The sequence below is a fragment of the Lutra lutra genome, chromosome 4 (assembly GCF_902655055.1).
Source record: "Lutra lutra chromosome 4, mLutLut1.2, whole genome shotgun sequence".
NCBI classification, from domain to species: domain Eukaryota; kingdom Metazoa; phylum Chordata; class Mammalia; order Carnivora; family Mustelidae; genus Lutra; species Lutra lutra.
In genome coordinates, this window is record NC_062281.1 from 176,477,838 (window position 1) to 176,503,207 (window position 25,370).

Sequence of the window (25,370 nt, forward strand, 5' to 3'; positions counted from 1 at the left end):
ATTTCATAAAAATAGGTTTTTTTTTTTTTAGAACAAAATGGTTTTAATCAATTGCGTCACCCTCACTCTCCTGGGAGTGGAGCAACAAAAAGGCTCGGCTCCTGCCCCCAGAGGACAGTAAGGCTTATGTGTCTCTCCACACTGCAGGGCCCAGGCTGGGCAGGCGCGGGGGGGGGGGGGGGGGGGCAGATGGGGGACACAGGACGGGCGGGCAGGAGGCAGAGAGGAAATGGCAGGTAAAATAGGTTTTTTTTTAATCTCTCCAGATAATATGACCTATTCTAGAGCTGCCACTATACATAATTTTTCCTCCAAAAAGCCTGAAAATTCAGGCTGAGCCTAATGAGTGTTCCTTTAAATATCTGGTTTCTTGTGACCTAAGACATTTACCTCATTACCCCCATCGTGTGTGCCCCCCCCCCCCCCCATTTCCTTCAGCACAAAAGTAGAGCTCAGTTGCAGATTTTTAGGATAAATCCAGACTTCCCACATAGGTACTAGAGATACATGTGTGTTCATACTTAACAGAAGGAAATTAAGGACAAACAGGTGGGCCAGGTACACAGATACCACAGTAATGTCCTCAAACAAGGGCTTATTGAAGCTCCGCTTGTCCTCAGAGCCTTTTGGTCTTGGTATAGCCGGTTCCATCACATCCTACCACACACAGCCACCAAACTTGATGGGTGAAGGGATGCTTGAAATGGAGAGTCAAGGGGCGCCTGGGTGGCTCAGTGGGTTAAGCTGCTGCCTTCGGCTCAGGTCATGATCTCAGGGTCCTGGGATCGAGCCCCGCGTCGGGCTCTCTGCTCAGCGGGGAGCCTGCTTCCTCCTCTCTCTCTGCCTGCCTCTCTGCCTACTTGTGATTTCTCTCTCAGATAAAAAAAAAAAGAAAGAAATGGAGAGTCAACATTGCCCCTGCTTGGCATGTAGCATGTGACCCATGCACTCTGACCCCAGAGAACCTTTAAGGATGCAGGGTCACCTGAGATAGCCCTCTGGGTTGTGTTGAGTAAGTCCTATGATCCACTTTAATAACCCCAAACTCTCCTCTCCCAAGAGTGGGTAACATCCCTATCTGGAAGACACACTTCAAAGACATTTAAAATCTTGCTCAATGGCCCTGTGGTTTTCAAACTACAAAGGCTGATGGGCAAAGGAAGGCAGTGGTGGTGTAGGAATGGTCATAATCTCAAGAGTTGATTACTAAAATCTTTACAAAACGTTTCCAAAAAGGTAAAAGTTCTTCCAACACTTTTGTTAAAAAAGGAGTCTCTCTCCACCACAGTCTGTGTCCGCGGCTCCTCTGTCCCGACTAGATCATGGCGGGGATCTCTGAGGATACTGTGTCCAGGGGCTGCCAGTGACAGTCCATCAAGGCGTCGTACAACTCCTCACTCTGCTCCATGAACTCCTTGTTGGCCTCCATCACATCCAACTGTGGCATGGGGTCTGCAAAAGAAGCCAGGGTTGGGTTCAGAGTACCAGAAGCACCCAGAGCCATGGACTCTTCCCACTCCTAGGGCTTCCCGCTTCCTGCTTCCAGTGGGAAGTTCCTGTCCTCTGTGTCAGAGCCCCTCGGGGCCCGTAGGGGCTCATACCCACTGCCTTGCAGGGTTCCTTTAAGGATAAAAGTGGAGTTACTTAGAATACTACATGCATGGCGCTCCAGTCAGAGTAGCTGCTTCTCCACCCCCCAGACTCAGGGGCCCTGGCATCGGTTTCGGGTTATGGAAATCCGATCAAAATGATTAAGTTCAGAGCACTAGGTCTTCAAAGGGAACATTACATAGCAGTGAAAATCCGCCTCAGCTGCATACAACTTGGTTGGATCTCACAAATGGTGTGTTAGCAATTTACCATGATGAGTACCAAGTCTGTAGAGAATTGCTGAATCACTATATTGCACACCGAAGCTAATATAACAATTATATATCAGAATTGAATTTAAACGCTGAGTGTTGAATGAAAAAAGACAGTACATATAACTGCATTGTATGAAGCTAAAAAAACAGGCAATACTAATATTATTTAAGGATGCATATCTAAAAAGGGAGAAAGTGATTACCACAAAAGACAGTCATTTTCCCTAGCAGGGCCATGGGTTTTGAATGGGGGAAGGAAAGCTTCTGGAGGCTGGCAATGTTCTACTTGATCCGAATAAAGGTCTCATGAGCAACTGCTTTATAACTACAGACTTGTTTGACATACTTTTATGTATACATTTCAGAGTAAAAGAAGTTTGAGAAAACTCCTTAATCACTATGATTGATAACACTTTGTACTTTTCCTTGTAGTCTTGTGTTGGTCTAAAATGCACACACACAGGTGCCTGGATGGCTCAGTGGGTTAAGCCTCTGCCTTCAGCTCAGGTCATGATCCCAGAGTCCTGGAATGGAGCTCTGTATCAGGATGGAAAGCCTGCTTCCCCCTCTCCCCACTCCCCTCTGCTTGTGTTCCCTCTCTGGCTGTCTCTCTCTGTCAAATCTTTAAAAAATAAAATACACACACACAAACACACCCATTCATTAAAACACTTATTTTATAATTAGAGAACTTAAAGAGAACCTAAGGAAATAGATCTCCCAGGGCTTGGATTAGAACACAACATTGCTTGAGATCGTAATGCTCCCCAAATTGATCTACAGATTCAATGTACTGCCTTTCAAAATTAGCTGCCTTGTTTTGCAGAAATCGAGAAGCTGATCATAAAGTGTAGATGGAAATGCAAAGGATTGAGAATAGCAAAAACAATCTTGAAAAAGCACAAAGTTCAAGGACTTCCCCGTTTCAAAACTTAGCACAAAGCGACAGTAATAAAAACTGTGACAGTGGCCTAAGGATAGACCTAGAGATAATGGAATAAGATTTTAAGAATAAGAAAAAAAAAGGTGGGACGCCTGGGTGGCTCAGTTGGTTAAGCAGTTGCCTTTGGCTCAGGTCATGATCCCAGCGTCCTGGGATCGAGTCCCACATCGGGCTCCTTGCTCGGCAGGGAGCCTACTTCTCCCTCTGCCTCTGCCTGCCATTCTGTCTGCCTGTGCTCGCTCTCCCTCTCTCTCTGACAAATAAACAAAATCTTAAAAAAAAAAAAAAAAAAAAAAAAAAAAGGATGGCTGGGTGGCTCAGTCAGTTAAGCATCTGCCTTCGGCTCAGGTCATGATCCTTGGGTCCTGGGATCCAGTCCCGCATCGGGCCCCTTGCTCGTCAGGAAGCCTGCTTCTCCCTTCACCTGCTCTACCTCTGTAAGCTCTCCCTGCTTGTGCTCTGACAAATAAATAAATCTTAAAAAAAAAAAAAAAAAAAAAAAAAAAAAAGGACTCAAGAGTCCAAGCCCATCTTCTAACTTAATAGTAACTTCGTTTTCAACAAGGGTACCAGACAATTCAATGGTAAAGAACGGGTTTTCAACAAATGGTGCTGGGACGACTGGATGACCGCAGAAGAGTAATGCTAGACTCTTCACACTTCACACAGAATTAACTAAACATGGATCAAAGACTAAAGGTAAGAGCTGGAACTTTTTTTTTTTTTTAAAGATTTACACAGCGAGAGAGGAAACGCAAGCAGGGGGAGTGGGAGAGGGAGAAGCAGGCTTCCCACTGAGCAGGGAGCGTGGCTGGGGGCTGGATCCCAGGAGACAAAGGCAGACGCTGAATGACTGAGCCACCCAGGTGTCCCTGAAACTGTAAATGTGAGAAGTAAACAGGTATAAACAAGCAGTGCCTTTTGGATAAGACACCATTTAAGCACAAACAAAAGAAAAAAATAAATAGGACTTCACAGAAATTAACTTTTGTGCTTCAAAGGACATTATCAAGAAAGTGGAGAGGTAATTCATGGGATGGCCCAATTTTAAGTCATACGTCTGATAAGGGAATGGTATCCAGAACAGAAAAAAGAAACTTTCATAATGAAAAAATAAAAAGACAACCCAATTTTAAAATGGACAGAGAACTTGGAAAGTCGCATCTCCAAAGATCTGCACAAAATAGCCAATAAGCATCAACATCCATTAGCCATCAGGAAAGTGGGTATCATAACCACAACGGGATCCCGCTTGAGACCCACCAGGATGGCCATAACGAAGCAGGGTAACCACCACTCGTGAGGATGTGGAGAAACTGGAACCCTGTACGCTGATGGTGGGAACAGAAAATGCAGCCCTTTCAGAAAAGTCTGGCAGTTCCTCCAGTGTTTAAAGAGTCTGCCATCGGATCTAGCAATTCCATTTTGAGATAGAGTAATGAAAACTTCTATGTCCACACAAAAACTTACGCATGAACTCTCCTAAGTAATATATCCGTAATACTGAAAGTGGAAACAACCCAAACGTCTATCACCAAAATGGATATCCACCCAACGGAATACTGCTCGGCCATAAAAAAGAATGACGTGCTGACACCTGCTGCAACACTATGCGTCAGTGAACGCAGCCATTCACAAAGGACCGCAGGTTATACACAATTCCATTTATTTAAAATAGCCTGGAGGGCGCCTGGGTGGCTCAGTGGGTTAAAGCCTCTGCCTTCGGCTCAGGTCATGATCTCAGGGTCCTGGGATCGAGCCCCGCGTTGGGCTCTCTGCTCAGCAGAGAGCCTGCTTCCCTCTCTCTCTCTCTGCCTGCCTCTTAGCCTACTTGTGATCTCTGTCTGTCAAATAAATAAATAAAATCTTTAAAATAGCCTGGGACGCCTGGCTGGCTCAGTTGGTAATGCATGCAACTTGACTCTTAATCTCAGGGTAGTTCAAGCCCCACACTGGGCGAGGAGCCAACTTTAAGAGCCCGAATAGGTAAATCCAAAGAGAGAAAAAGTAGATGAGTGGTTGTCAGGGGCTCGAGGGGGCTGGCATGCAGAGGGACTGCTGCTGGCTGCAGGAATCAGTGGTAATGGGTGCACAATTCTGGGACCACTCTAAAGGCTACTGGATTGTATGTACACTTTTTAAAAAAGATTTGTTTATTTATTTGACAAAGATCACAAGTAGGCAGAGAGGCAGGCAGAGAGAGAGGAGGAAGCAGGCTCCCCGCTGAGCGGAGAGCCCGATGTGGGGCTCGATCCCAGGACCCTGGCATCATGACCTGAGCCGAAGGCAGAGGCTTTAACCCACTGAGCCACCCAGGCGCCCCTGTATATACACTTTAAAAGGGTGAAATCTGAAAATAAATTTTTAAAAAAGTGAAATCTATTATGTAGGTTATATCCCCAAAAACAAAGCCCTAACTGGGATTTTACTACATATCTTATTTTATATCTGGCTCTCTTTTACTGAAAGCATTTCCCTATGTCAATACTCTTAGACATGATTGAAGAAAAAAAAAAAGACTACCATTTGTTTAACAAATTCTCTACAGGTATTTATCTGTACCTATGATTATCATTTGGGGATAAGATCTTTCATGTAAAATTACTGATCCAAAGGATATAAATATCATAAAAACTAACTTTTTAAGTGTGTCTGTCTGTATCTGTATCTATCTATCTATCTATCTATCTATCTATATATATATATTTATTTGACAGACAGATCACAAGTAGGCAGAGAGGCAGGCAGAGAGAGACAGGAGGAGGAGGCAGGCTCCCTGCTGAGCTGAGAGCCCGACGCGGGACTCGATCCCAGGACCCTGAGATCATGACCTGAGCCGAAGGCAGAGGCTTTAACCCACTGAGCCACCCAGGCACCCCTATATATTTTTTTTTCTTAAATATTTTATTTTAAAGTAATCTCTACACCCAAGGTAGGGCTCAAGCTCACAGCCCTGAGACCAAGAGTAGCATGCTCCACTGACTGAGCCAGCCAGATCCCCCAAGAAACACAGTATATTTGAATTTAAATTTGATTATTAATAGCATGATGGTTAAAGTTTAACATGTCAATTCAGCTAGGCTATAGTGCCCTGCTTGGTCAGACGCCAGTCTAGGTGTTGCTGCGAAGGTATTATCTATAGATGCGATTAATATCTGCAACGGGCTGATTTTAAGAATATCCTTGGGGGGACAAACTATAAGAGACTCTTAATCTCACAAAACAAACTGAGGATTGCCAGGGGGAGGGGGCAGGGAGAGGGTGGTTGGGTTATGGACATTGGGGAAGGTGTGTGCTGTGAAGTGTGTAAGCCTGGTGATTCACAGACCTGTGCCCCTGGGGCTAATAATACATTATATATTAATAAGAAATAAAAAAGTATATCCTTGGGGAGGGGTGCTTGGGTAGCTCAGTCAGTTAAGTGTCTGCCTTTGGCTCACGTCACCATCTCAGGGTCCTGGCAGAGAGCCCCAAGTCAGGTTCCTGGATCAGCGGGGAGCTTGCTTCTCTCTCTCCCAGTCCCCCACTTGTGCTATCTCAAATAAATGAAATCTTAAAAAAAAAAAAACAAAACCCTTGGAGCACCTGGGTGGAGCCTGCTTAAGATTCTCTCTCTCTCTCTCTCTCTGCCTCTCCCTCCCCCATGCTGGAGCGTACTCTCTCAATAAATAAGTAACCCTCAATAATGTCAGTGGGTCTCATCTAGTCAACTAAAAATCTTAAAGGCTTAAATGTAGTTGAGATTTCCCAAAGGAATTCTGCCTTAAGACTGTGACATAGAAATCCTGCTTGAGTTTCTAGCTTGCTGGCCTGCCTTACACATTTATACATAATATATCCTACTGGTGATATAGTATAAATTACCTTTGGTACAAATAGCATGTGTAAACCTTTTTTTTTCTGTCATTTACTAGCATGTGTGTTTTGTAAATTATTTCAAACTTTCTCACTACTTTTAAGAGTCTGTTTCCTTTTCCAAACCAGTGCTAATCTTTTCATGTAAGTCCTATGCCTGTTCCGAGAACCAGAAGGATCTTTCTTTCTCTTGGAATCTTATTTTATTTTTTTAAAGATTTTATTTATTTATTTAAAAGATTTTATTCATTTATTTGAGAGAGAGAGAGAGAGAGCATGAGAGGAGAGAGGTCAGCGGGAGAAGCAGACTCCCTGCCGAGCAAGGAGCCCGATGTGGGACTCGATCCCAGGACTCTAGGATCACGACCTGAGCTGAAGGCAGTCGCCCAACCAACTGAGCCACCCAGGTGCCCCAAGATTTTATTTATTTATTTGACAGAGAGAGACAGTGTGAGAGGGAACACAAGCAGGGGGAGACGGAGAAGGAGAAGCAGGCCTCCTGCTGAGCAGGGAGCCTGATGCAGGGCTTGATCCCAGGGCTCTGGGACGGAGACGTGAGCCAAAGGCAGACACTTAACTGATTGAGCCACCCAGGCGCCCCTTCCTCTTGGAATTTTAATCTAAATTACAAGAAGGTTTGAGCATTTACAGAGGCTCCCTACGGAATCTTAAAGAAAGCATGAATGTCCTGGTTTCTCCACTCAGCGTAGGCAACAGCTATAGAAACAGTTCAGTAAAGAGCTCGATCAAGGGCAGCCGTTTGTGCGCACCGAAGCCTGTGGATGCGTGTACAATAGAGCGTCCTTCCTCACTCTGAAGACAGGGCCTGAGCTATGGCTCACTGAAGCTGAGGAAGAGACGGAGAAGGGCAAAGACTCCTGGTGTGCCCCTCTGGGTGGGTATTAGGTTGAACCAGGAGGCAGTGTAAGGCAGCAGTAAAAAGCACTTAATCTGGGGCAAGACTGCAGGGGTTCCAAAAATGACTCCATCTCTTGCTACTATGTTGAAATTTACAATATCATTGACCTTGAACAAGTAATTTGACCCCCTTACCTTGGTTTTTTATCCTATAAAACCAGAATAAATTGTGGTACTTAGCGCAACACAATTGTGAAGGTTAAATGCATTAACAGATGTAAAATGCTTAGAACAGGGCCTGCACATAGTACAACCTCAGTTTAACTATTAGCTATTATCAACTCCCTAAACCTCAGTTTTCTTTTCTGTAGACTGGGGATTATAACGGCACCAACCCACGATCATAGTGTTGAAAGGTAGCAGGACCTGGCACAAAATATGTCTGGTATTATTATATTAATGGATTAATGGATGAGAAAAAGACTGGAAAATCCTAAGGAGTTATACACAGATATTATACTCAGGTTAATATTCTCTTAAAAAAAAAAAAAAAAAAAAGAAAGGACAGTATTCCCTGGAGGGACCAGTCAGAGACTGAGTAAAGTCAGGGCCTCCAGGCCTGACTTAGCCCCTAACTCACTGGGTGAGCCTGAACAGAGCACTTGCGTGGCCAGGTCCCCATATGTCAGCTAGAGCCCCTGTGTTCTGCCTAGCTCACCCCCAAGGTCACTGCTGTTAGATTAGATGACAGCATGTACGTACAAGTGCTTTCTTATTATTTTTTTACTTTTACTTTTTGTTTATTTTATTAATTTTTATTTTTTTGAAGAGAACATGTGCTGAGAGCCGGTGGGGTGGGAGGCGGTGGGGAGTAGGGGTAAAGGGAGAATCTTAAGCAGGCTCCAGCGTGGAGCCTGACAGGACACGGGGCTTGATCTCATGACCCTGAGATGTTGTCATGACCTGAGCCAAAATCAAGAGTTGGTCGCTTAAGTGACTGAGCCACCCAGCTACCAAAGTGCCCCAAGATTTTATTTTTTAGGTAATCTCTATACCCATCATGGGGCCCGAACTCATAAGCCCAAGATTAAGAGTACATGCTCTACTGCTGAGCCAGTGGTGCCCCTAAATTTTACTTTTTTTTTTTTAAAGATTTTTTTTATTTATTTGACAGAGATCACAAGTAGGCAGAGAGGCAGGCAGAGAAAGAGGGAGGAAGGGAAGCAGGCTCCCCGCTGAGCAGACAGCCCGATGCGGGGCTCGATCCCAGGACCCTGAGATCATGACTTGAGCCGAAGGCAGAGGCTTTAAACCACTGAGCCACCCAGGCACCCCTAAATTTTACTTCTTTAAAACTTAACATCTAGTCAGAAAGATGTCCATTTTCAAACCTTAAAAATCCTTTAAGTATTAATATCGCATTTGAAAAATCATTTATTTGAAGGTTAGCAATTCCTTCAGTTTTATTTTCCTTTTTCCTGTGTTAAATTCCGTAAAAATTACACAAATACTTTAAATTTTTTATAAACATATATTTTTATCCCCAGGGGTACAGGTCTGCGAATCGCCAGGTTTACACACTTCACAGCACTCACCACAGCACACACCCTCCCCAGTGTCCATAACCCCCCCCTCCCAACCCCCCTACACAAATACTTTAAATTAATAATGGCTATTACTATGTAGCTGATTGGGGTGATTTTTAGTTTCTTCATAATATGTTACTGTATTTTCCAAATTTTCAATCATACCTATTACTTGAGAATGAGAAAAAAAATGTAGTTTAAAATATATAGGAAAAAATTAAAATGAGATAAAAAAATGAATTTTACAAACTCTCAAACATAAGGCAACAGTGTCACTGGAGACCTACACATGGGGGGTTGAATGTCCCAGGTGTAGGAGTGACCAGCTCTCTCCACGCTGAATTGCTTCTGGGCTCTCTGGGGCTGCATGCACACTGGGGGGGCCACACGCCCATTCTCACCGTAATTACGCGTAACGCGCCCACTAGCTCTGCCACTAGAAGGCAAGTTCCTCCAGAGCAGAATCCGCCCTGCATTCCTCAGTACAGTGGCCGCCCCAGAGCAGTCACCTGACAGAGGACGGGGGAATGAGTGAACAAACTTCTTTCTTACCTTCCAAGGCATCATCCCCGACTTCTTCATACGTCTGCCAAGAGACCAAAGAAAGGGTGAGAAGCAGTGTGAACTCCTGGCCGAGATGAGGAGGCCTCGCTGTTAGCAAATAGGATGCTTCATCTTTCCCCATTTTTGTCTGAAGCCTAAGCTCACCACTCCCCGCCCCGGGGCTGAGCCGAGCCCCCAGGAGCCTGCGGCCGAAGCCACGGTTACCTGCATGGTGCTCTGCGTGTAGCCGTACTGGGGGTAGCTGTAGCTGTAGCTGCCTGTGTTCTGGTCATAGCCCCACTGGGCGTAGTAGTTCTGGTACTGTTGGTAATACTGGTTGTAGCTGTAACTGTACATCTGACTGTACTCCACTGGCTTCACACGGCTCCTTAGACGGAGACAGAAACAAAAATGAATATAGGCCAACATTGCCATAGCACTTACTGCGTGCCGGGGGGTATTCAAGTGGTTGTATGCAGATTAACCCACTCAATCCCCACAATAAGCCTATGCAAGAACAGTACATTTATTCCTATTTTACAGATGAGGAAACGGAAGTCCAGACAGCTCACCTAATTTGTCCAAAGCCCCACAGAGATTCAAACTCCGGCAGTCTGGCTCCAGAGCCCAGGCTTTACGCCAGGAGTTTTTATTGTTGTTGTTGTTGTTGTGTTTTTGAAGATTTTATTTATTTATTTGACAGACAGAGATCACAAGTAGGCAGAGAGGCAGGCAGAGAGAGAGGAGGAAATAGGCTCCCCGTGGAGCACAGAGCCCGATGTGGGACTTGATCCCAAAACTCTGGAATCATGACCTGAACTAAAGGCAGAGGCTTTAACCCACTGAGCCACCCAGGTGCCCCACGCCAGGTTGGGGGGGACAGGGACGGGGATGACACGTGTTTTTCTGCCAGCCACAAAAGCTCAAGTGAACACTGCCTGGAAAATCTGGATTTAGGATGATCCAAGAAGCATTTCAAACTGTAAAATGTCTAATCACCTCTTTCCCACACAAAAAGAAGTGCTCCAGTAGCCTTACCATCATCACTGCAGTCACAGCTACGGTTTACGGAATAGGTACTCAGGACTTGGGCCCACTGTTTTTCAGATACAGGCCCCTATTTTAAGTCCTGCACAACCCTATGACAGAGCTACTGATTATTATTCCCATTACACAGATGAGAATAATGAGACTCTAAAAGGTTAAGTGACTCACCCAAGTCTACACCTAGGACTGGAGCCAAATTTAACTCCAAGACCACGCTCTGAACACCAGACCACTCCACAGAGCATTTGCCCTGACGGATGCAGGACACCCTGCGAGGCTCCTGAATCCTGCAGTCAGCAGTCGGGCCTGAGGCCCAGGCTCAGTGGACAGCTTTTCTTCTCTGGCTGGCATGGCTACCCCAGCCACTGCTAACCAGAGACAGAATTTCAGACCTGCAAAGGATCCGTTGCTTTCAAAAAATACACAAAACCATATATGTATGGGTAGACTTATGAGAAAGGCCTGGGGCCTGACCAGCAGCCCTAGATGAGAGTGATCAAAAGAAAACACGGCAGTGTGCTTCTAGAGGCCTCATACTGCGAAGAGCCAGACTCCCAAGCACAGCCGCATGCACAGGAGGCAGAGGCTTACACCACACCAGCTAGCCTGTCAGCAGAACTGTGACTGTCACATGGCGTGGAACATGCCTGTGTCCTCAGGACTGGTGTATGCTATCTCCAGAGTGAAGCCAGAAAGGAAACCAAGTCATAAGCAGGAGCTGAACCACCACAGCAATGCCTGTCACAGGAACCACAAATTCTCAGTTTGAATGAGCTCTTCACAAGCTCCTTTTGAGTTCAGTGCCTGCATGGTAAGCAGGACTTGGCCAGAGCAGTGAGACACTCCACGTCTGACTGCCTTAGCACCATCTCCTGATGGGTGGCTGGATGGAGTCCAATGGCAGAGACTCCCTCCCCTGGCCCAGTGCAAGGCTGTAAACTGCTAATGGTCTCGCTCATGACTACCCCGCCATGTCCCCAAGGACTCTGCCACCCTCCTGATACATTCATGGAATTAAAGGAAGTCGCTCAGCCTGGGTCTGTACATTTCTGTTGTTTCTCTGTACTCCACTCTTGCAGATAAACTCTCAAAGGGACCTCTTACTGCCCTTAACTCCTAGTGCTTGATGGCACCTCCCTAGACACAGGAACCGAATTCTGATAAGGATCAACTGAGAAATGGAACAGAACACGACCTCCTTGCAGAAGGGCTTTTCCTTCTCTTGTTTACAGCTACAACTCCAATGTCCAGGCCAGGGCCCAGAGAGCTGTAAGGGCTCAGTCGCCGACTGCATAAATGCTAACACATCAGAAACCACCAACACCATCAACACCAGAAGAACCCGGGACGGAATACATGCTCAAGATACCTGCAGCTGCCCAACGCTGCGAGGAGGACTGTACAGCTATAAGGGAAGGGGAATGTGTCTATGAAGAGAACTTGGGGGGGGGGGGCGGTGGGGAGACTGAGACTATAATCAAAAATAAAGAAATCAATCTACCACATGTAAACTGATCCACACTGAGTGTGTGTGTATTTATTTATTTATTTATTTATTTATTTATTTATTTATTTATTTTTAAAGATTTTATTTATTTATTTGTCAGGGACAGAGGGAGAGAGAGCGAGCGAGCACAGGCAGACAGAGAGGCAGGCAGAGGCAGAGGGAGAAGCAGGCTCCCTGCCAAGCAAGGAGCCCGATGTGGGACTCGATCCCAGGATACTGGGATCATGACCTGAGCCGAAGGCAGCCGCTTAACCAACTGAGCCACCCAGGCGTCCCCTGAGTGTGTATTTATGTCTGTGTATCACGGATGTCTACAGAGAAGCTTAGAAGTCAGAAATCATAGTCACTTTAGGATAATGAGGAAACCTCTTTTAAATATTTTCTCTGGGGCACCTGGGTGGCTCAGTGGCTTGAGCCGCTGCCTTTGGCTCAGGTCATGATCTCAGGGCCCTGGGATCGAGTCCCGCATCCGGCTCTCTGCTCAGCGGGGTGCCTGCTTCCCTCTCTCTCTCTCTCTCTCTGCCTGCCTCTCCATCTACTTGTGATCTCTCTCCGTCAAATCAATAAATAAAATCTTTAAAAAAAAATAAATATTTTCTCTGATGTTTTTATATAGTAGAATTTATTACTATTTTTTTTTAAAGATTTTATTTATTGATTTGACAGAGAGAGATCACAAGTAGACAGAGAGGCAGGCAGAGAGAGAGAGAGAGAGAGAGAGAGGGAAGCAGGCTCCCCGCTGAGCAGAGAGCCCGATGCGGGACTCGATCCCAGGACCCTGAGATCACGACCTGAGCCGAAGGCAGCGGCTTAACCCACTGAGCCACCCAGGCGCCCCTACTATTTTTTTTTTTTTTTAAAGTTTATTTGAGAGAGAGTGAGAGAGCACACAAGCAGGGGGAGGGGCAGAGGGAGAAGCATGCTTCCTGCTGAGCAGGGAGCCTGACTGGGGCCCAATCCCAGGATCCCAAGATTATGACCTGAGTGGAAGGCAGACACCTAACTGACTGAGGGCACCCAGGCGCGCCTCTATAGTAGAGTTTTTTTTTTGTTTAAAGATTTTATTTATTTATTTGACAGAGAGAAATCACAAGCAGGCAATCCCTGCTGAGCAGAAAGCCCGATGTGGGGCTTGAACCCAGGACCTGGGATCATGACCTGAGCCGAAGGCAGCGGCTTAACCCACTGAGCCACCCAGGCCCCCCCTATAGTAGAGTTTAGAACAAATAACCGTTTGGGGGGGGGGGGCGGAACCACTCAGGCTGATCTTCCAGGTATTAAACACAGTTAAACAGCAAAGAACCTCCAAATCTTTTGCTGCTTTGAAAAACCTAGCTCTCTGGAAGTTCTGCCCTCAGAACGCAGTCACTCTTCTACCCCTGGCATGGAGTCTATCTGCCTCGGCACTGTGGACCCGGGCGCACGGCAGACAGGTGCCGTCTGGGGCCATCCTGTACAGGATGGCGTGCTCACAGCTCTCCCGTCTCCACTCACGGGATGCCCACCCCACCTCCCCACCCAAGCTGTGACAACCAAGATTATCTCCAGGTGTTGCCAACGTCCCCTGTGGGATAAAACTGTCCCTAGTTGAGAACCACTGCTTTGGCCAAAGGATAGAAGATTCTGTGCAGACTACAGCTGTCTTCTGAGTGAGAGACTTTGGAGCCGTAAGGGAAGAAGGGCTTTCTGACTGGCATGGCAGGTAGAATGATATATGCAATATTCTGTAGTGTTTGGATCTTTAACTCTTAGTCATTCCCAACTGTTAGCCATTCCCACAGCTAAAATTGGGTGTTTTTTGTTTTGTTTTGTTTTGACTTCTGCTCAATTCTTATTCATTCTGTGGGTTAATTTCTAACAGTGATACTACCGGGCAAAGAGCAGGAACATTAAGTACGCAGGACATGCTGCTTTCCCAGGACTGCTACCAGCAATGTCTGAATGAATCTGCCCTCGCAGGTTGTAGCTCTGCCCCAGCCACAAGCTTCTGGAGGCGCCGGGTCACGCTCATTCATCTGCAGCACCCAGCACGCTGCCTGGCAAGCAGCAGGCCCCCCTCCACCGTACCCCCCCTCCCCCAGCAGGCGGAAGCTACAATTATCAACAAGCAGAGAAGGAGCGTGGGTAGGGGTGAAGGGCAGCAGTCCAGAGGGCAGCCACCTCCCTGCCCGCGCAGGACTCACGCTTTGGGGATTGCCACACTCAGCCGCACAGGTTTTGATCCCAGGCCAACTGCTCCCTGGCACTCAGTCAGAGCTCGCTTCTGTTCCAGTTCATCGGTGAATTTCACAAAACCATAGCCCCTGCAGAAAACAAAAGCATATTCCCCATTTAGATCACAAATGTGATGAAAGATAGAGTCTAAGAATGGAAGAGGGGGTGAGCCTATCCAGCTCTACAGGAAGGGATGAGGGCCCCAACAATAGAGGTAGGCTGCAGAGCAAGGTGAAACTCTGGCCCAGCAGGAGCCCAAGTCCGGAGGAATCCCCTCCAGGCCTTCACTGATGGGGCTCCTTCCCAGTGGCTTCCTTCCCAATCTACTGGAAATCCTCTTACCACCACCATCATTATGGTAGCAGTGGTGGGAATAACAGCTGTGGTTCACTGAGCAAATATTTACGTCTGCCCTATACACCAGGTATCACGTTAGGCAATGGGGCTCAGCAGTCACAAGCAGACAAGGTTCTTGCTCTGCTGAACTCATATATATTTTTTAAGATTTTATTTATTTGAGAGAGAGAACACATACACACGAGAGTGGGGGAGGCGCGGAGGGGGAAGGAGAGGAAGAAGGAAAGAATCTCAACCAGACTTTGCACTGAGCCCAGAGCCCCACGTGGAGCTTGATCCCATGACCCTGAGATCTTGACCTGAGCCAAACCAAGAGTCTATCGAAACCAAGAGTCAGACGCCTAACCGACTGAGCCACCCACGTACCCCAGGACTCATATTCTACTTGGGAATGACAGCTGGTATTTCATGAGCCCTTATTATTTCCTAGGCACTATGCTAAGCATTTCCCCAGGATTATCTAATCAAACTGCTCCATGATTCAATAATGGTAGTGTCCCCATTTTACTGAGGAGGAAACCAAGTTCAGAGGGATTCAATAACTTGCCCAGCATCATTGCAGAAGCAGGATTCAAACCCAGGCCTGGGGCTTATAACTCAAGCTTGTGCTTGTAACTATTACTCTGATCAAAAATAAGCCTTTCTTGGGGATTTTCTACCTTTGAAGTAACAATAATAGATAAAATGGCAAGCACCTATCGAGCATATCCTACAGCTTTATTTATAGCATATCATGTCACTGGTAGGTCAGGCCTGGGAGCAGACCCTCTTAATCAGCATCTGTTGTACTGAGGAAATCGGGTGAGCGACTGGGCCAGTCTGGGAGTCAGGCTGCACAGCACAGTCTGGCTCCAGAGCCTGGGCTCTTCCCCACTGTGCCACATGGCCTCACTCTATCAGCCCCATCTCTGAGACAAATGCTGGAACATGGTGGCCATCAGTCATAGGTAAGGCCTTACTTCGACACGCCCGTCTGGTCCAAAACCACCTTGCCTCCCCGACAGGAGGGGTAGACTTTGACGAAGAATTCATACAGCATGCCATCATCCACATCTGGGGTCAGGTCCCCCACAAAGAGGGAGTACTCAGGGCTGAGAGGAGAGAACAAGATTCAGAGACAGACACCAAAAGCTTTGTTCTAACAAGCTCTTTTGGCCCATTCTAGGTAAACCTCTTCTGGGTCTTCGTGGGGAACAGAACATCTGATGGGTCCTTAGCCAGGTCCTAATTTGTGGTGCCTGGCAGTCCTGGCAGAGAGTTATGGAAGCAGCCCCTGTTCTAGGGGCCTTATCCACTGAACAAAGCCTGTCTGGCTTCGAAGTATAGGAGTACAGGTTGCGGGGCCTGGTCAGAGGTGCTCAAAAGAGAAATCTAGACACACTGTATTCGCTGCAAATATTTTTGTAAGTAATCTCTATGTCCAATGTGGGGCTCAAACTCATGACCCTAAGATCAAGAGTCACATGCCCTACCTACTAAGCCAGCCAGGAGCCCCTCACTCCAATTTTTAATTCAAATGGTGAAGATGGAGAATGCGAGCTGGCCCTTATCTCCTAAGACTAAAAGCAGGGCTAAAATGAAATCTGCCAACTTTTAGAACATGGGTCAGCAAACTTTTTCTATAGAAGGCCAAATAGTAAAAATTTTAAGTTTGGTAAGGCACCTATGGTTTCTGTTGCTTTTTCTGTTTTCATAATCCTTTGAAAGCGTAAAAACCATTTTTAGCTCATGGGTGATGTAAGTCAGGTCACATTTTGTCAACCTCTGTTCTAGAAAAACTATTTAAAAATAAATCAAACAAGCATACTCATAATTTTCTTAGTTCAATTAGCAATAATCGCGCCTCGGATAAACCTCATTGGCTACGATACTGCCACTGCGCAAAGCTTAGTTCAAGTATGATACATATTTCTTGTTTAAATCAGAATACACAAAAAGACAAACAAAATTACTCAATAACTCAGTAACCCAATAACTCAAAGGTAATCACTACGAACACTGTTATATATTTTTGTCTTTTTTCTTTGGCTTCTTTGTGGGTGTATTGTTTTTTCAAGATTTTATTTGTCAGAGACAGAGAGAGAAGAAAGAGTGAGCGCACAAGCAGGGGGAGCAGCAGGCAGAGAGCAAAGCAGGCTCCCCACCGAGCAAGGAGCCCAATGTGGGACTCGATCCCAGGATCCTGGGATCATGACCTGAAACGAAGGCAGACGCTTAACCAACTGAGCCACCTTGTTTTTCTTTTTTAAAGTAGGCTCCACCCCCAGGGTCGAGCCCAATGAGGGGCCCAAACTCATAACTATCAGATCATGACCTGAGCTGAGATCAAGAGCCGGACACCTAACTGAGCAGCCCAGGCACCCCTGGCTTCTCTTTCGGAATTTGCAAAACTTGGGTATGACTACCTCATTTTGTTTTTAGCATTTTTTTTCACTTTTAACATATTACCAACTTCCTGACCTGTCATCATTTTCTGCAAAATGACTTATACATGGATACATAGTACTCCAATTAATGAACATATTGTCATTTAAGCCACTTCTCCATTACTAGGATTATGTGGGTTTTTCCTCAATTTCCCCCATTCTACGTAATATTTCAACAAATACTTCTGAGGCTAATCTTCGGACACGTCCATGTAGAATCACAGGGTCAGTGGGTACAAATCTTTTTAAAGCTCTCACTACATTGTTTTAAAGCTTCTCAAGAGCACCCGGAAACAATCGATTTACGTCGCTACAGCAGGTCAGCTCTTACGGAACACCACATCAATACTGCGGGTACTAACAGGGTGGCAGGCTGGGGGCAGGACCAAATAAAGACAAGACACAGGTCTTGACAAGAAGGACACTGGGCAGGTCCACCAGCAGGGAAGGGGAGGAAGTCATCCTTCAGGAGGAGGCAGAGTGGACCAAACTAGGCTCCCCAACCTCCTCTTTGGTGGTGATCAGCACGGTGATGCATCTTGTCTTCATCTAGACACTTCCTGGGGCTTGAAGCTACCCTGGGGCTACCCTGCACTTACCTGTTATCCGGTTGTTTCCCATAAGTGGCGTAGTTCAGTTTAAAACGTTTTGCCTAGAAATTTAAAAACAAACAAACTAAAACAGAGAAAGGTGTTTCAAGAGTCAAACAATATTTGAAAAAAACTGAAATGAATTACCTTGGCCAAAACATCTCCCCCTCTCTAAGCCTCAGCTTTCTCTCCTGTATAAAGTGAGGGGGTTGCACGGATGACCGCTAAGGGCACTGCCAGCTCCATGGTTCTACGAGCCCAGGTGTGCCAGCTTGGTGCGGCCGTAAGCTAAGTAACTGTGGGAAGAGCAGAATGTAACTCTCTTGCACTGTGTCCTCACTGTAGCCAGCCTGTTCTAGCTTCTCAATCAGGCAAGCTAGAGCTTCAAGTCTTCCAGGAAGGGAGGCGGCGGTGCAGAGTGCAAAGGGCCTGGATTTTAGAGGCAAACCAATCTTCAGTTTGCGTCCTGCCTCTGCTACTTACTACCTGTGCTGCCTTGGACAAGTCATTCCACTTCCCTGGACTTCGGTTTTTTGGGCTGTCAAAGATAACAATGCCCACTGTGCAGGGTTGTTATAGGATTAAATAGAATATGTATACAGTAGGGCTTCAATAAATGATAGTTATCGATGACAATAAAAATGGGAACATCATCATTATTCAAGTGTCCTTACAGGTGTGGCTCCTGGCAGGGGTTTCCCATTAATTTTATGCAAACACTTCTCGGCTGTGGCCAAATCTGCAAATTCTACAAAACAGTAGCCAGCTGGGATTCTGGAAAGAAAGCAAACAAGAGAAAAAGAATGGTTACAGATGGGATTCCCAGAGACTGAGCCCTGGCCTGAGGGGAGGGAAAAAATGTTTTCCTAATCATAGCCCAACCTGTTTTTGTTCCCTGCTGTATTCTAGTCCAGAACTAATTTACAAACCTGAATATAAGGACTGCCCATTTGGGCCAGTCCCAGACTCATCTGATAAACATTCATTATGCACTGTACCACCTTTGAAGTACTTTTGCCAAAAATATTTTTTTAAGATTTATTAGAGAAAATGTGTGCCTGAGTAGGCACACACACACGCAGCGGGAGGAGCAGAGAGAGGGAGAGCAGCAGACTCCCTGCTGAGAACTGAGCCTGACTGACTTCAGGACACTGTCCCACAACTCTAAGATCATAACCTGAGCTGAAATCAAGACTCAGACACTTGGGCGCCTGGGTGGCTCAGAGGGTTGAGCCTCTGCCTTCGGCTCAGGTCATGATCTCAGGGTCCTGGGATCGGGTCCCGCATCGGGCTCTCTGCTTGGCAGGGAGCCTGCTTCCTCCTCTCTCTCTGCCTGCCTCTCTGCCTACTTGTGATCTCTCTCTGTCAAATAAATAAAATCTTAAAAAAAAAAAAAAAAAAAGACTCAGACACTTAACCTACTGAATCACCCAGGCGCCCCCAAAAACATTTAATACAATCCAATCAAACGCTCAGATCTAATGTTCAGTTTGTAGGGAATGTAAGGGACAGAACAAGTAAAACACCACCACAAGGAAGCAAATAAAACCAGATTCCAGAATGTAGGACCTTAGTTTTACCTCTTTAAAAAGTCAGTGCTATGAGAAAAGGTAAGAGGTGAGCTTTTCTACACTTAAAACAGATGATCCTTTTGTAGTTTTAACTGTGATGACTGAGTGTTCATACTGTTGTGACACGTACCTCCCTTAAACTCTGTTACAACCTTAGCACACAACCTGTTTGACATGAAATTAAAAAGAGAGAAAGAGAGAGACATAAAAAAAAGCTTTAAAAGATATTCTGGGGGCGCCTGGGTGACACAGTTGGTTAAGCACCCAACTCTTGGTTTGGACTCAGGTCATGATCTCAGGGTACTGAGTACCCAGTCTGGCTCCCTGCTCGGTGGGGAGCCTGCTTCTCCCTCTGCCCCTCCCCACTGCATATGCTCACACTCTGTCTCCCTCTCTCAAATAAATAAATAAATAAAATCTTAAAAAAAAAAAAAGAATATTCACATTATTGTGTAACCACGGACTGCATTCTTAAGCACTGTACTCTGTTGCACATTATTTTCCATAGGTCTTATCTTTTTCCCTTATTTTCTTGGGTCTTAGTTTTTAAATTTGCATTTATTTATTTTACAGTATTCTTTTTTTTTTTTTAAAGATTTTTTAATTTATTTTATTTGACAGACAGAGATCACAAGTAGGCAGAGAGGCAGGCAGAGAGAGAGAGGAAGGGAAGCAGGCTCCCTGCTGAGCAGAGAGCACGATGCAGGGCTCGATCCCAGGACCCTGGGATCATGACCTGAACTGAAGGCAGCGGCTTTAACCCACTGAGCCACCCAGGCGCCCCTATTTTACAGTATTCTTATAGGCCACTTCAAAGTCTGTCAAATGAGGCAAGACATAAATGTGATGTGTCTGTAAGTACCACCATAAGAAACAGCCAGAGTTTAGTAATCATGGATAGGAAAAGATAGTTCTAAATCTGATTTCAGGGGCGCCTGTAGAGAACAGGCATGGAACCACGTTTATTTCTGTAGGACCTATATAATACGCTCCTGTCTAGAGTGTTCTGTTGTTAGGAGTTTGGGGAAGTTGGTTCCTAGCGATCACCTGGCATGGTGCTGGTTTTTCCACAGTCCCTTCCTCATACACACTGCATACCTGTGTATCAATGGCCTCGTGGCTACCTTGGTGTTTTCTCATTTCATAAAATGGTTGAAAGACAAAAAAAAAAAAAAAAAAAAAAAAACGAAACAAAACAAACCAACAGTTTCTAGTTATGAAGCTGCCTTGGCCCCTCCAGCCAACCTAGTAGTCTTTTAAGTTTTAGCAAGCACCCTTAACCCACAAGACTGATGAACTAAACCTTTGTACATTTATAGATCCTGCATTCTTTCCTAGAAAGAACACAGCCCTTCTCCATGTCACCAGGCTCTCTTGCACCACCTGGGGCACCAAGAAACCAAACCCTCTTGCACAACACCTCTCCTACCCCCTCACCAAGGAACCGGACCCCACTGCAACACCTCCAAGCACTATGATAACATCTGTCGCTGGCACCATCGAGACTGCATGTAGTCACAAGTTGTCACAGACCACGGCACTCCCTTAACTGATTAACTGCCCCAAATCACTTTAAAAACTCCTGGGCCAGGGGCACCTGGGTGGCTCAGTGGGTTAAAGCCTCTGCTTTCGGCTCAGGTCATGATCCCAGGGTTCTGGGATCGAGCCCCGCATTGGGCTCTCTGTTCAGCGGGGAGCCTGCTTCCTCCTCTCTCTCTCTCTCTCTGCCTGCCTCTCTGCCTACTTGTGATCTCTGTCAAATAAATAAATAAAATCTTAAAACAAACAAACAAAACAAAAAAAAAACCCTCCTGGGCCAGGAGAAACCTTGGAGTTGGCTTTTGGACAAGAGTCTACCTTCTCCCTAAGTAGCCGGCCGGCTTCCTGAATAAACCTCATATTCCTTTCCAATCAAAACTCATCTCTTGTGGGGGTGGGGGGATGCAAGGGGAAAATTACTCCTGTCTAGAATACTGGCCTTTTCAGCCAAAGGCAGCCACACCTGGGTTTCAGAAACAGATACCGGATTCCGAATACACAAAGTACCTGTCAACCAACCAGCCAGAACTGACCACACCCACTTCATCTCTCCCGTATGTATTTTTCAACCATTTGACGTTTTATTTTTTTAAATTTTTTTAAATGATTTTATTTATTTATTTGAGAGAGAGAGAGAGAGCATGAGAGGAGAGAGAGATCAGCGGGAGAAGCAGACTCCCCGCCGAGCAGGGAGTCCAATGTGGGACTCAATCCCAGGACTCCAGGATCACGACCTAAGCCGAAGGCAGTTGCTCAACCAACTGAGCCACCCAGGCGCCCCTCATTTGACGTTTTAGCAGCTGCTTTAGTAGAGTACTGGCAGAGCAGCTGCTCAGTAAACATTGCCAAACTGATAAGAGAATCCTTCTTTTGCTAACTAGACCCCTTAAGAGAAGGAAGAATGGGGAGGCAATATAGCACCACTATCTCCAAATATTCTCTGCATTTTGTTTTGTTTACATATTTACTGTTTTGCTTCCCCATGAGAATGTAGTAAACTCCATGAGAGGAGGGACTATGCCCGGTTTGTTTCAGCCACGTATCCCGGGGACCTTGAACAACAGCACCCAGTACTCGTTCTATAAATAACTTAAGTGAATGACATGAGTTAAGGGCACTCATGACTATAAGAACACATCTGAGTCCTGGCTTGTCATTTAATAGCTCTGTAAACTTTAAGACAGTTATGAAGCTTCCTAATAATAGTACTTGGACTTTTTTGTATTTAAGAAATGATTTTAGGGATGCCTGGCTGGCTCAGTCCATGGAGCTTGCAACTCTTGATTTTGGGGTTGTAAGGTTTGTTTTAAACATTTTATTTATTTATTTGACATGGCTGGGGGAGGAGGGGAGAAAAGAGCAAGCGCAAGCAGAGGGAGCAGCAGGCAGAGGGAGAAGCAGGCTCCCCGCTGAGCAAAGAACTGGATGTAGGGCTCGATCCCAGGACCCCCGGGATCAACCTGAGCATAACCAACTGAGCCACCCGGGTGCCCCAATGGGGTTGTAAGTTTGAGCCCCACATCAGGTATGGAGATTATTTAAAAATAAAATCCTGGGGGCGCCTGGGTGGCTCAGTGGGTTAAAGCCTCTGCCTTCAGCTCAGGTCATGATCCCAGGTCATGATCCCAGGGATGGAGCCCTGAGTCGGGCTCTCTGCTCGGCAGGGAGTCTGCTTCCCTTTCTGTCTCTGCCTGCCTCTCTGCCTACTTGTGATCTCTGTCAAATAAATAAATAAAATCTTTAAAAATAAATAAATAAAATCTTTTTTTTTTTTTAGATTTTTTTTAAAGATTTATTTATTGGGGCACCTGGGTGACTCAGTTGGTTAAGCATCTGGCTCAGGTCATGATCTCAGTGTTGTACAATCAAGCTCCGCATAGGATAAATAAATCTAAAAAAAAACAGAATTTTTTTCTAAAGAATGTATTTATTGATGACAGAGAAAGATAGCGGGAGAGGGAACAAAGCATGGGGGAGCTGGAGTGGGAGAAGCAGGCTCCCTGCTGAGCGGGGAGTCCCAGAATACCGGGATCATGACCTGAGCCAAAGGCAGACACTTACCAACTGAGCCACCCAGGTGCCCCTAAAAAAATAGAATCTTAGAAAATCATTTCTATTTTTCACTTTTTCAAAGAGAGAGAGCAAGCGAGAACACATGAGCAGGAGGAGGGGCAGAGGGAGAGGGAGAACCAGACTCCTGGCTAAGCAGAAAGCCCACTTCCCAAGACCCTGAGATCATGACCTCAGCTGAAAGCAAACGCTTAACTGACGGAACCCGGTGCCCTGGGAGAGAATCTTAAGCAGGCTCCACACCCAACGCAAAGCCCCACTGCAGGCTCGACCTCAGGACCTTGAAATCATGACGTGAGCCAAAATCAAGAGCCCAGGTTTATGACTGAGCCACCCAGGTGCCCTCTCTATCACCCCCCACAAATGACTCTGAAGTGCTTACTACCTAGTAGATCATAATCTGTTTATATTTATTGAGCATAAGACATATGCCAGACTGCTCTAAATGCTGAATGTAAACTAACCATTCAATCTTCACCATAACCCTGTGAGGTGGATGGTGTTATCATCTCCATTTTCATAGTCACAGTGACATGGAAATGGAGAGGTTTAGTATTTGCCCAAGGTCACACAGTAGACCTAGCTTTTTCAGTCTGACTCCCCAAAGTCCAGTCCTTAAGCAATATGCTATACTCCCTCTCAGTAAGCCCCCAAATGTTAACGTTTATAACATTATATTAACTATTATTAGGGGTGAGAAGCCCTGACTTTTCGATGTTTACATTCTCGAGAATGACACTGGCTGCACCGTCTATTAAAGGAGAACAGAGAAGATGGAAGGAGAAAAATGTACCCAGTGAGGCGGTTTCGGATAATTTTGACGCTCATCACGGTCTCCCCCATGGTGGCAAAGGCTCTCGAGATGAAATTCTCATCCATGTAGGGCTCCAGCTGCGTAAATACATGAGCAGAGGATTAAGGCCAGCGTCCAAGCTCCTCATTCCCGAGTCCAGCGCCCACCCAGGGCTGGCTGCTGGTGGGGGCGGGGCTGAGGGGAGTGGAGATTTTCATCTACACAGTGGCCTGAATCCCACCTCCCACGTTTTCAATCCTTTGCCTCCCCCTTCAAACTTGGTCCCTTTCGGGAGCCTCCTCCCTGGATCTAAGAACCCTATCCCTCCAGTCCTAGAGCCACAGCGTCCTTCAGTCCTTGGGATTCCTGCCGTTCTATCCCCCTAAAGAGCCTCCCTTTCCCTTCCAAGAATGCAGTCGGAAGGCCAGGAACCCCCATCCTCAGACTCGGTCCCCTTCACCTAAATTCTGGGACCCGCCTGTGTCACCTAAAGAACTCCTATCCCCATTCACTTCCACCCTTCTGGGATTGGAAGGCCCCTCCCCTTCAGACTCTTCCTACCCCCGTGACACTAAGGTTCGTCCTTCTCAGACCCGAGCAGCCGCCCTCACTCACGTCGCCCATCCACAGACTGGCCGCCATGCCTGCAGCCGGGCCCAGAGGGTGCGGGCAGAGGAGGCCAGAGCCGGCGCCAGAGTTGGGCGCCGGGACCGCTAGGGAGCATGCGCCTCCGACGCCTTCTGCGCACGCTCCGAACCTCAGCTCCCAGGGCCGCGCCGGGATTCGCTGCTCTGGGTTTTCCCGACGACCCGGCTGATTGGGCGCGGAGCTCCTGGACTCGGGAGGGCTGAGACAAGGCGGAGTCCGCGGGCTGGGGCGGACCAGGCGCCGTGACGGCGCTCGGGTTGCTCGGGAAACTGGTTTTCTCGCGTTTCTTTCTGACCATGTATTCAAACACACGTACTTTTTAAGATTATAAAACTTGGGGCGCCTGGGTGACTCGGTCGGTTAAGCGTCTGCCTTCGGCTTAGGTCATGATCCCAGGGTCCTGGGATCGAGCGAGCCCCATGGCGGGCTACCTGCTCAGTGGATAGCCTGCTTGCCCTCTGCCTCTGTCCTTCTTCCTGCTCTCTTGCTCACTGGCTCTCGATCTATCTCAAATAAATAAAATCTTAAATAAAATAAAATTATAAAACCAATTATGCTCACTGTAAAAAACTAAAACAACAATAAAACCCAACAAACCTGCAAATAGTCCCCTTTGGGAACCAGGGCGATCCAGTTCCACTGCGTAACCTTAGGCAAAGCACAGGTCTGCCCTGGCCGCCCTCTGACCCTGTTTCCCAGTTTGCAAGACATGAGATTGTTGTTGAAGTTAGATGGGATTCTTCCATCATTCCTGTATATAGCCCTGGAGTGGAAAAGAGGGGGCGGAGGTTTCCAGGGAGTGTAAATTGACACAACCCTGTCATCTCAACCAAATAATCCCAAACCTCATCACTCTACTTTTTGGAGTCCAGTATCCACTACCGTAACCCAAAGCGCCAGCTCTTAACTTGTCCCAGAACAATGACCTGTCCATGGAAGGCCTTCAGTGAACAGATTA

At 46.5% G+C, this 25,370-nt stretch overlaps 1 protein-coding gene, 1 non-coding gene and 1 pseudogene across 4 annotated transcripts; 1 reads left to right on the forward strand and 2 right to left on the reverse strand.

Annotated features, from left to right (window-relative positions):
* Positions 1-16: 16 nt before the first annotated feature.
* Positions 17-24,519, reverse strand: TRNAU1AP (tRNA selenocysteine 1 associated protein 1). 3 transcript variants are annotated; one of them, XR_007126757.1, is made up of 10 exons: positions 24,380-24,434; positions 23,765-23,862; positions 18,466-18,565; positions 17,801-17,853; positions 15,735-15,866; positions 14,388-14,507; positions 9,876-10,038; positions 9,660-9,693; positions 912-1,452; positions 17-722 (listed from the first exon to the last, which is right to left on the reverse strand). XR_007126757.1 is itself a non-coding variant. In XM_047726755.1 (9 exons), exons 1-9 carry the CDS (start codon positions 24,404-24,406, stop codon positions 1,316-1,318), a joined length of 864 nt encoding a protein of 287 aa, XP_047582711.1. In that variant the 5' UTR covers positions 24,407-24,519; the 3' UTR covers positions 17-1,315. The 3 variants fall into 3 exon arrangements, 2 of the variants coding, with proteins under 2 accessions (XP_047582711.1, XP_047582712.1); XM_047726755.1 differs by having other exon boundaries at positions 17-1,452; positions 24,380-24,519; XM_047726756.1 differs by lacking the exon at positions 15,735-15,866 and having other exon boundaries at positions 17-1,452; positions 24,380-24,519.
* LOC125099403 (uncharacterized) lies at positions 16,543-16,663 on the reverse strand (annotated as a pseudogene).
* On the forward strand, positions 19,437-19,537 carry LOC125099583 (small nucleolar RNA U13). The gene has a single exon (XR_007127291.1). It is a non-coding gene; the product is annotated as a small nucleolar RNA U13 (small nucleolar RNA).
* Positions 24,520-25,370: the final 851 nt, after the last annotated feature.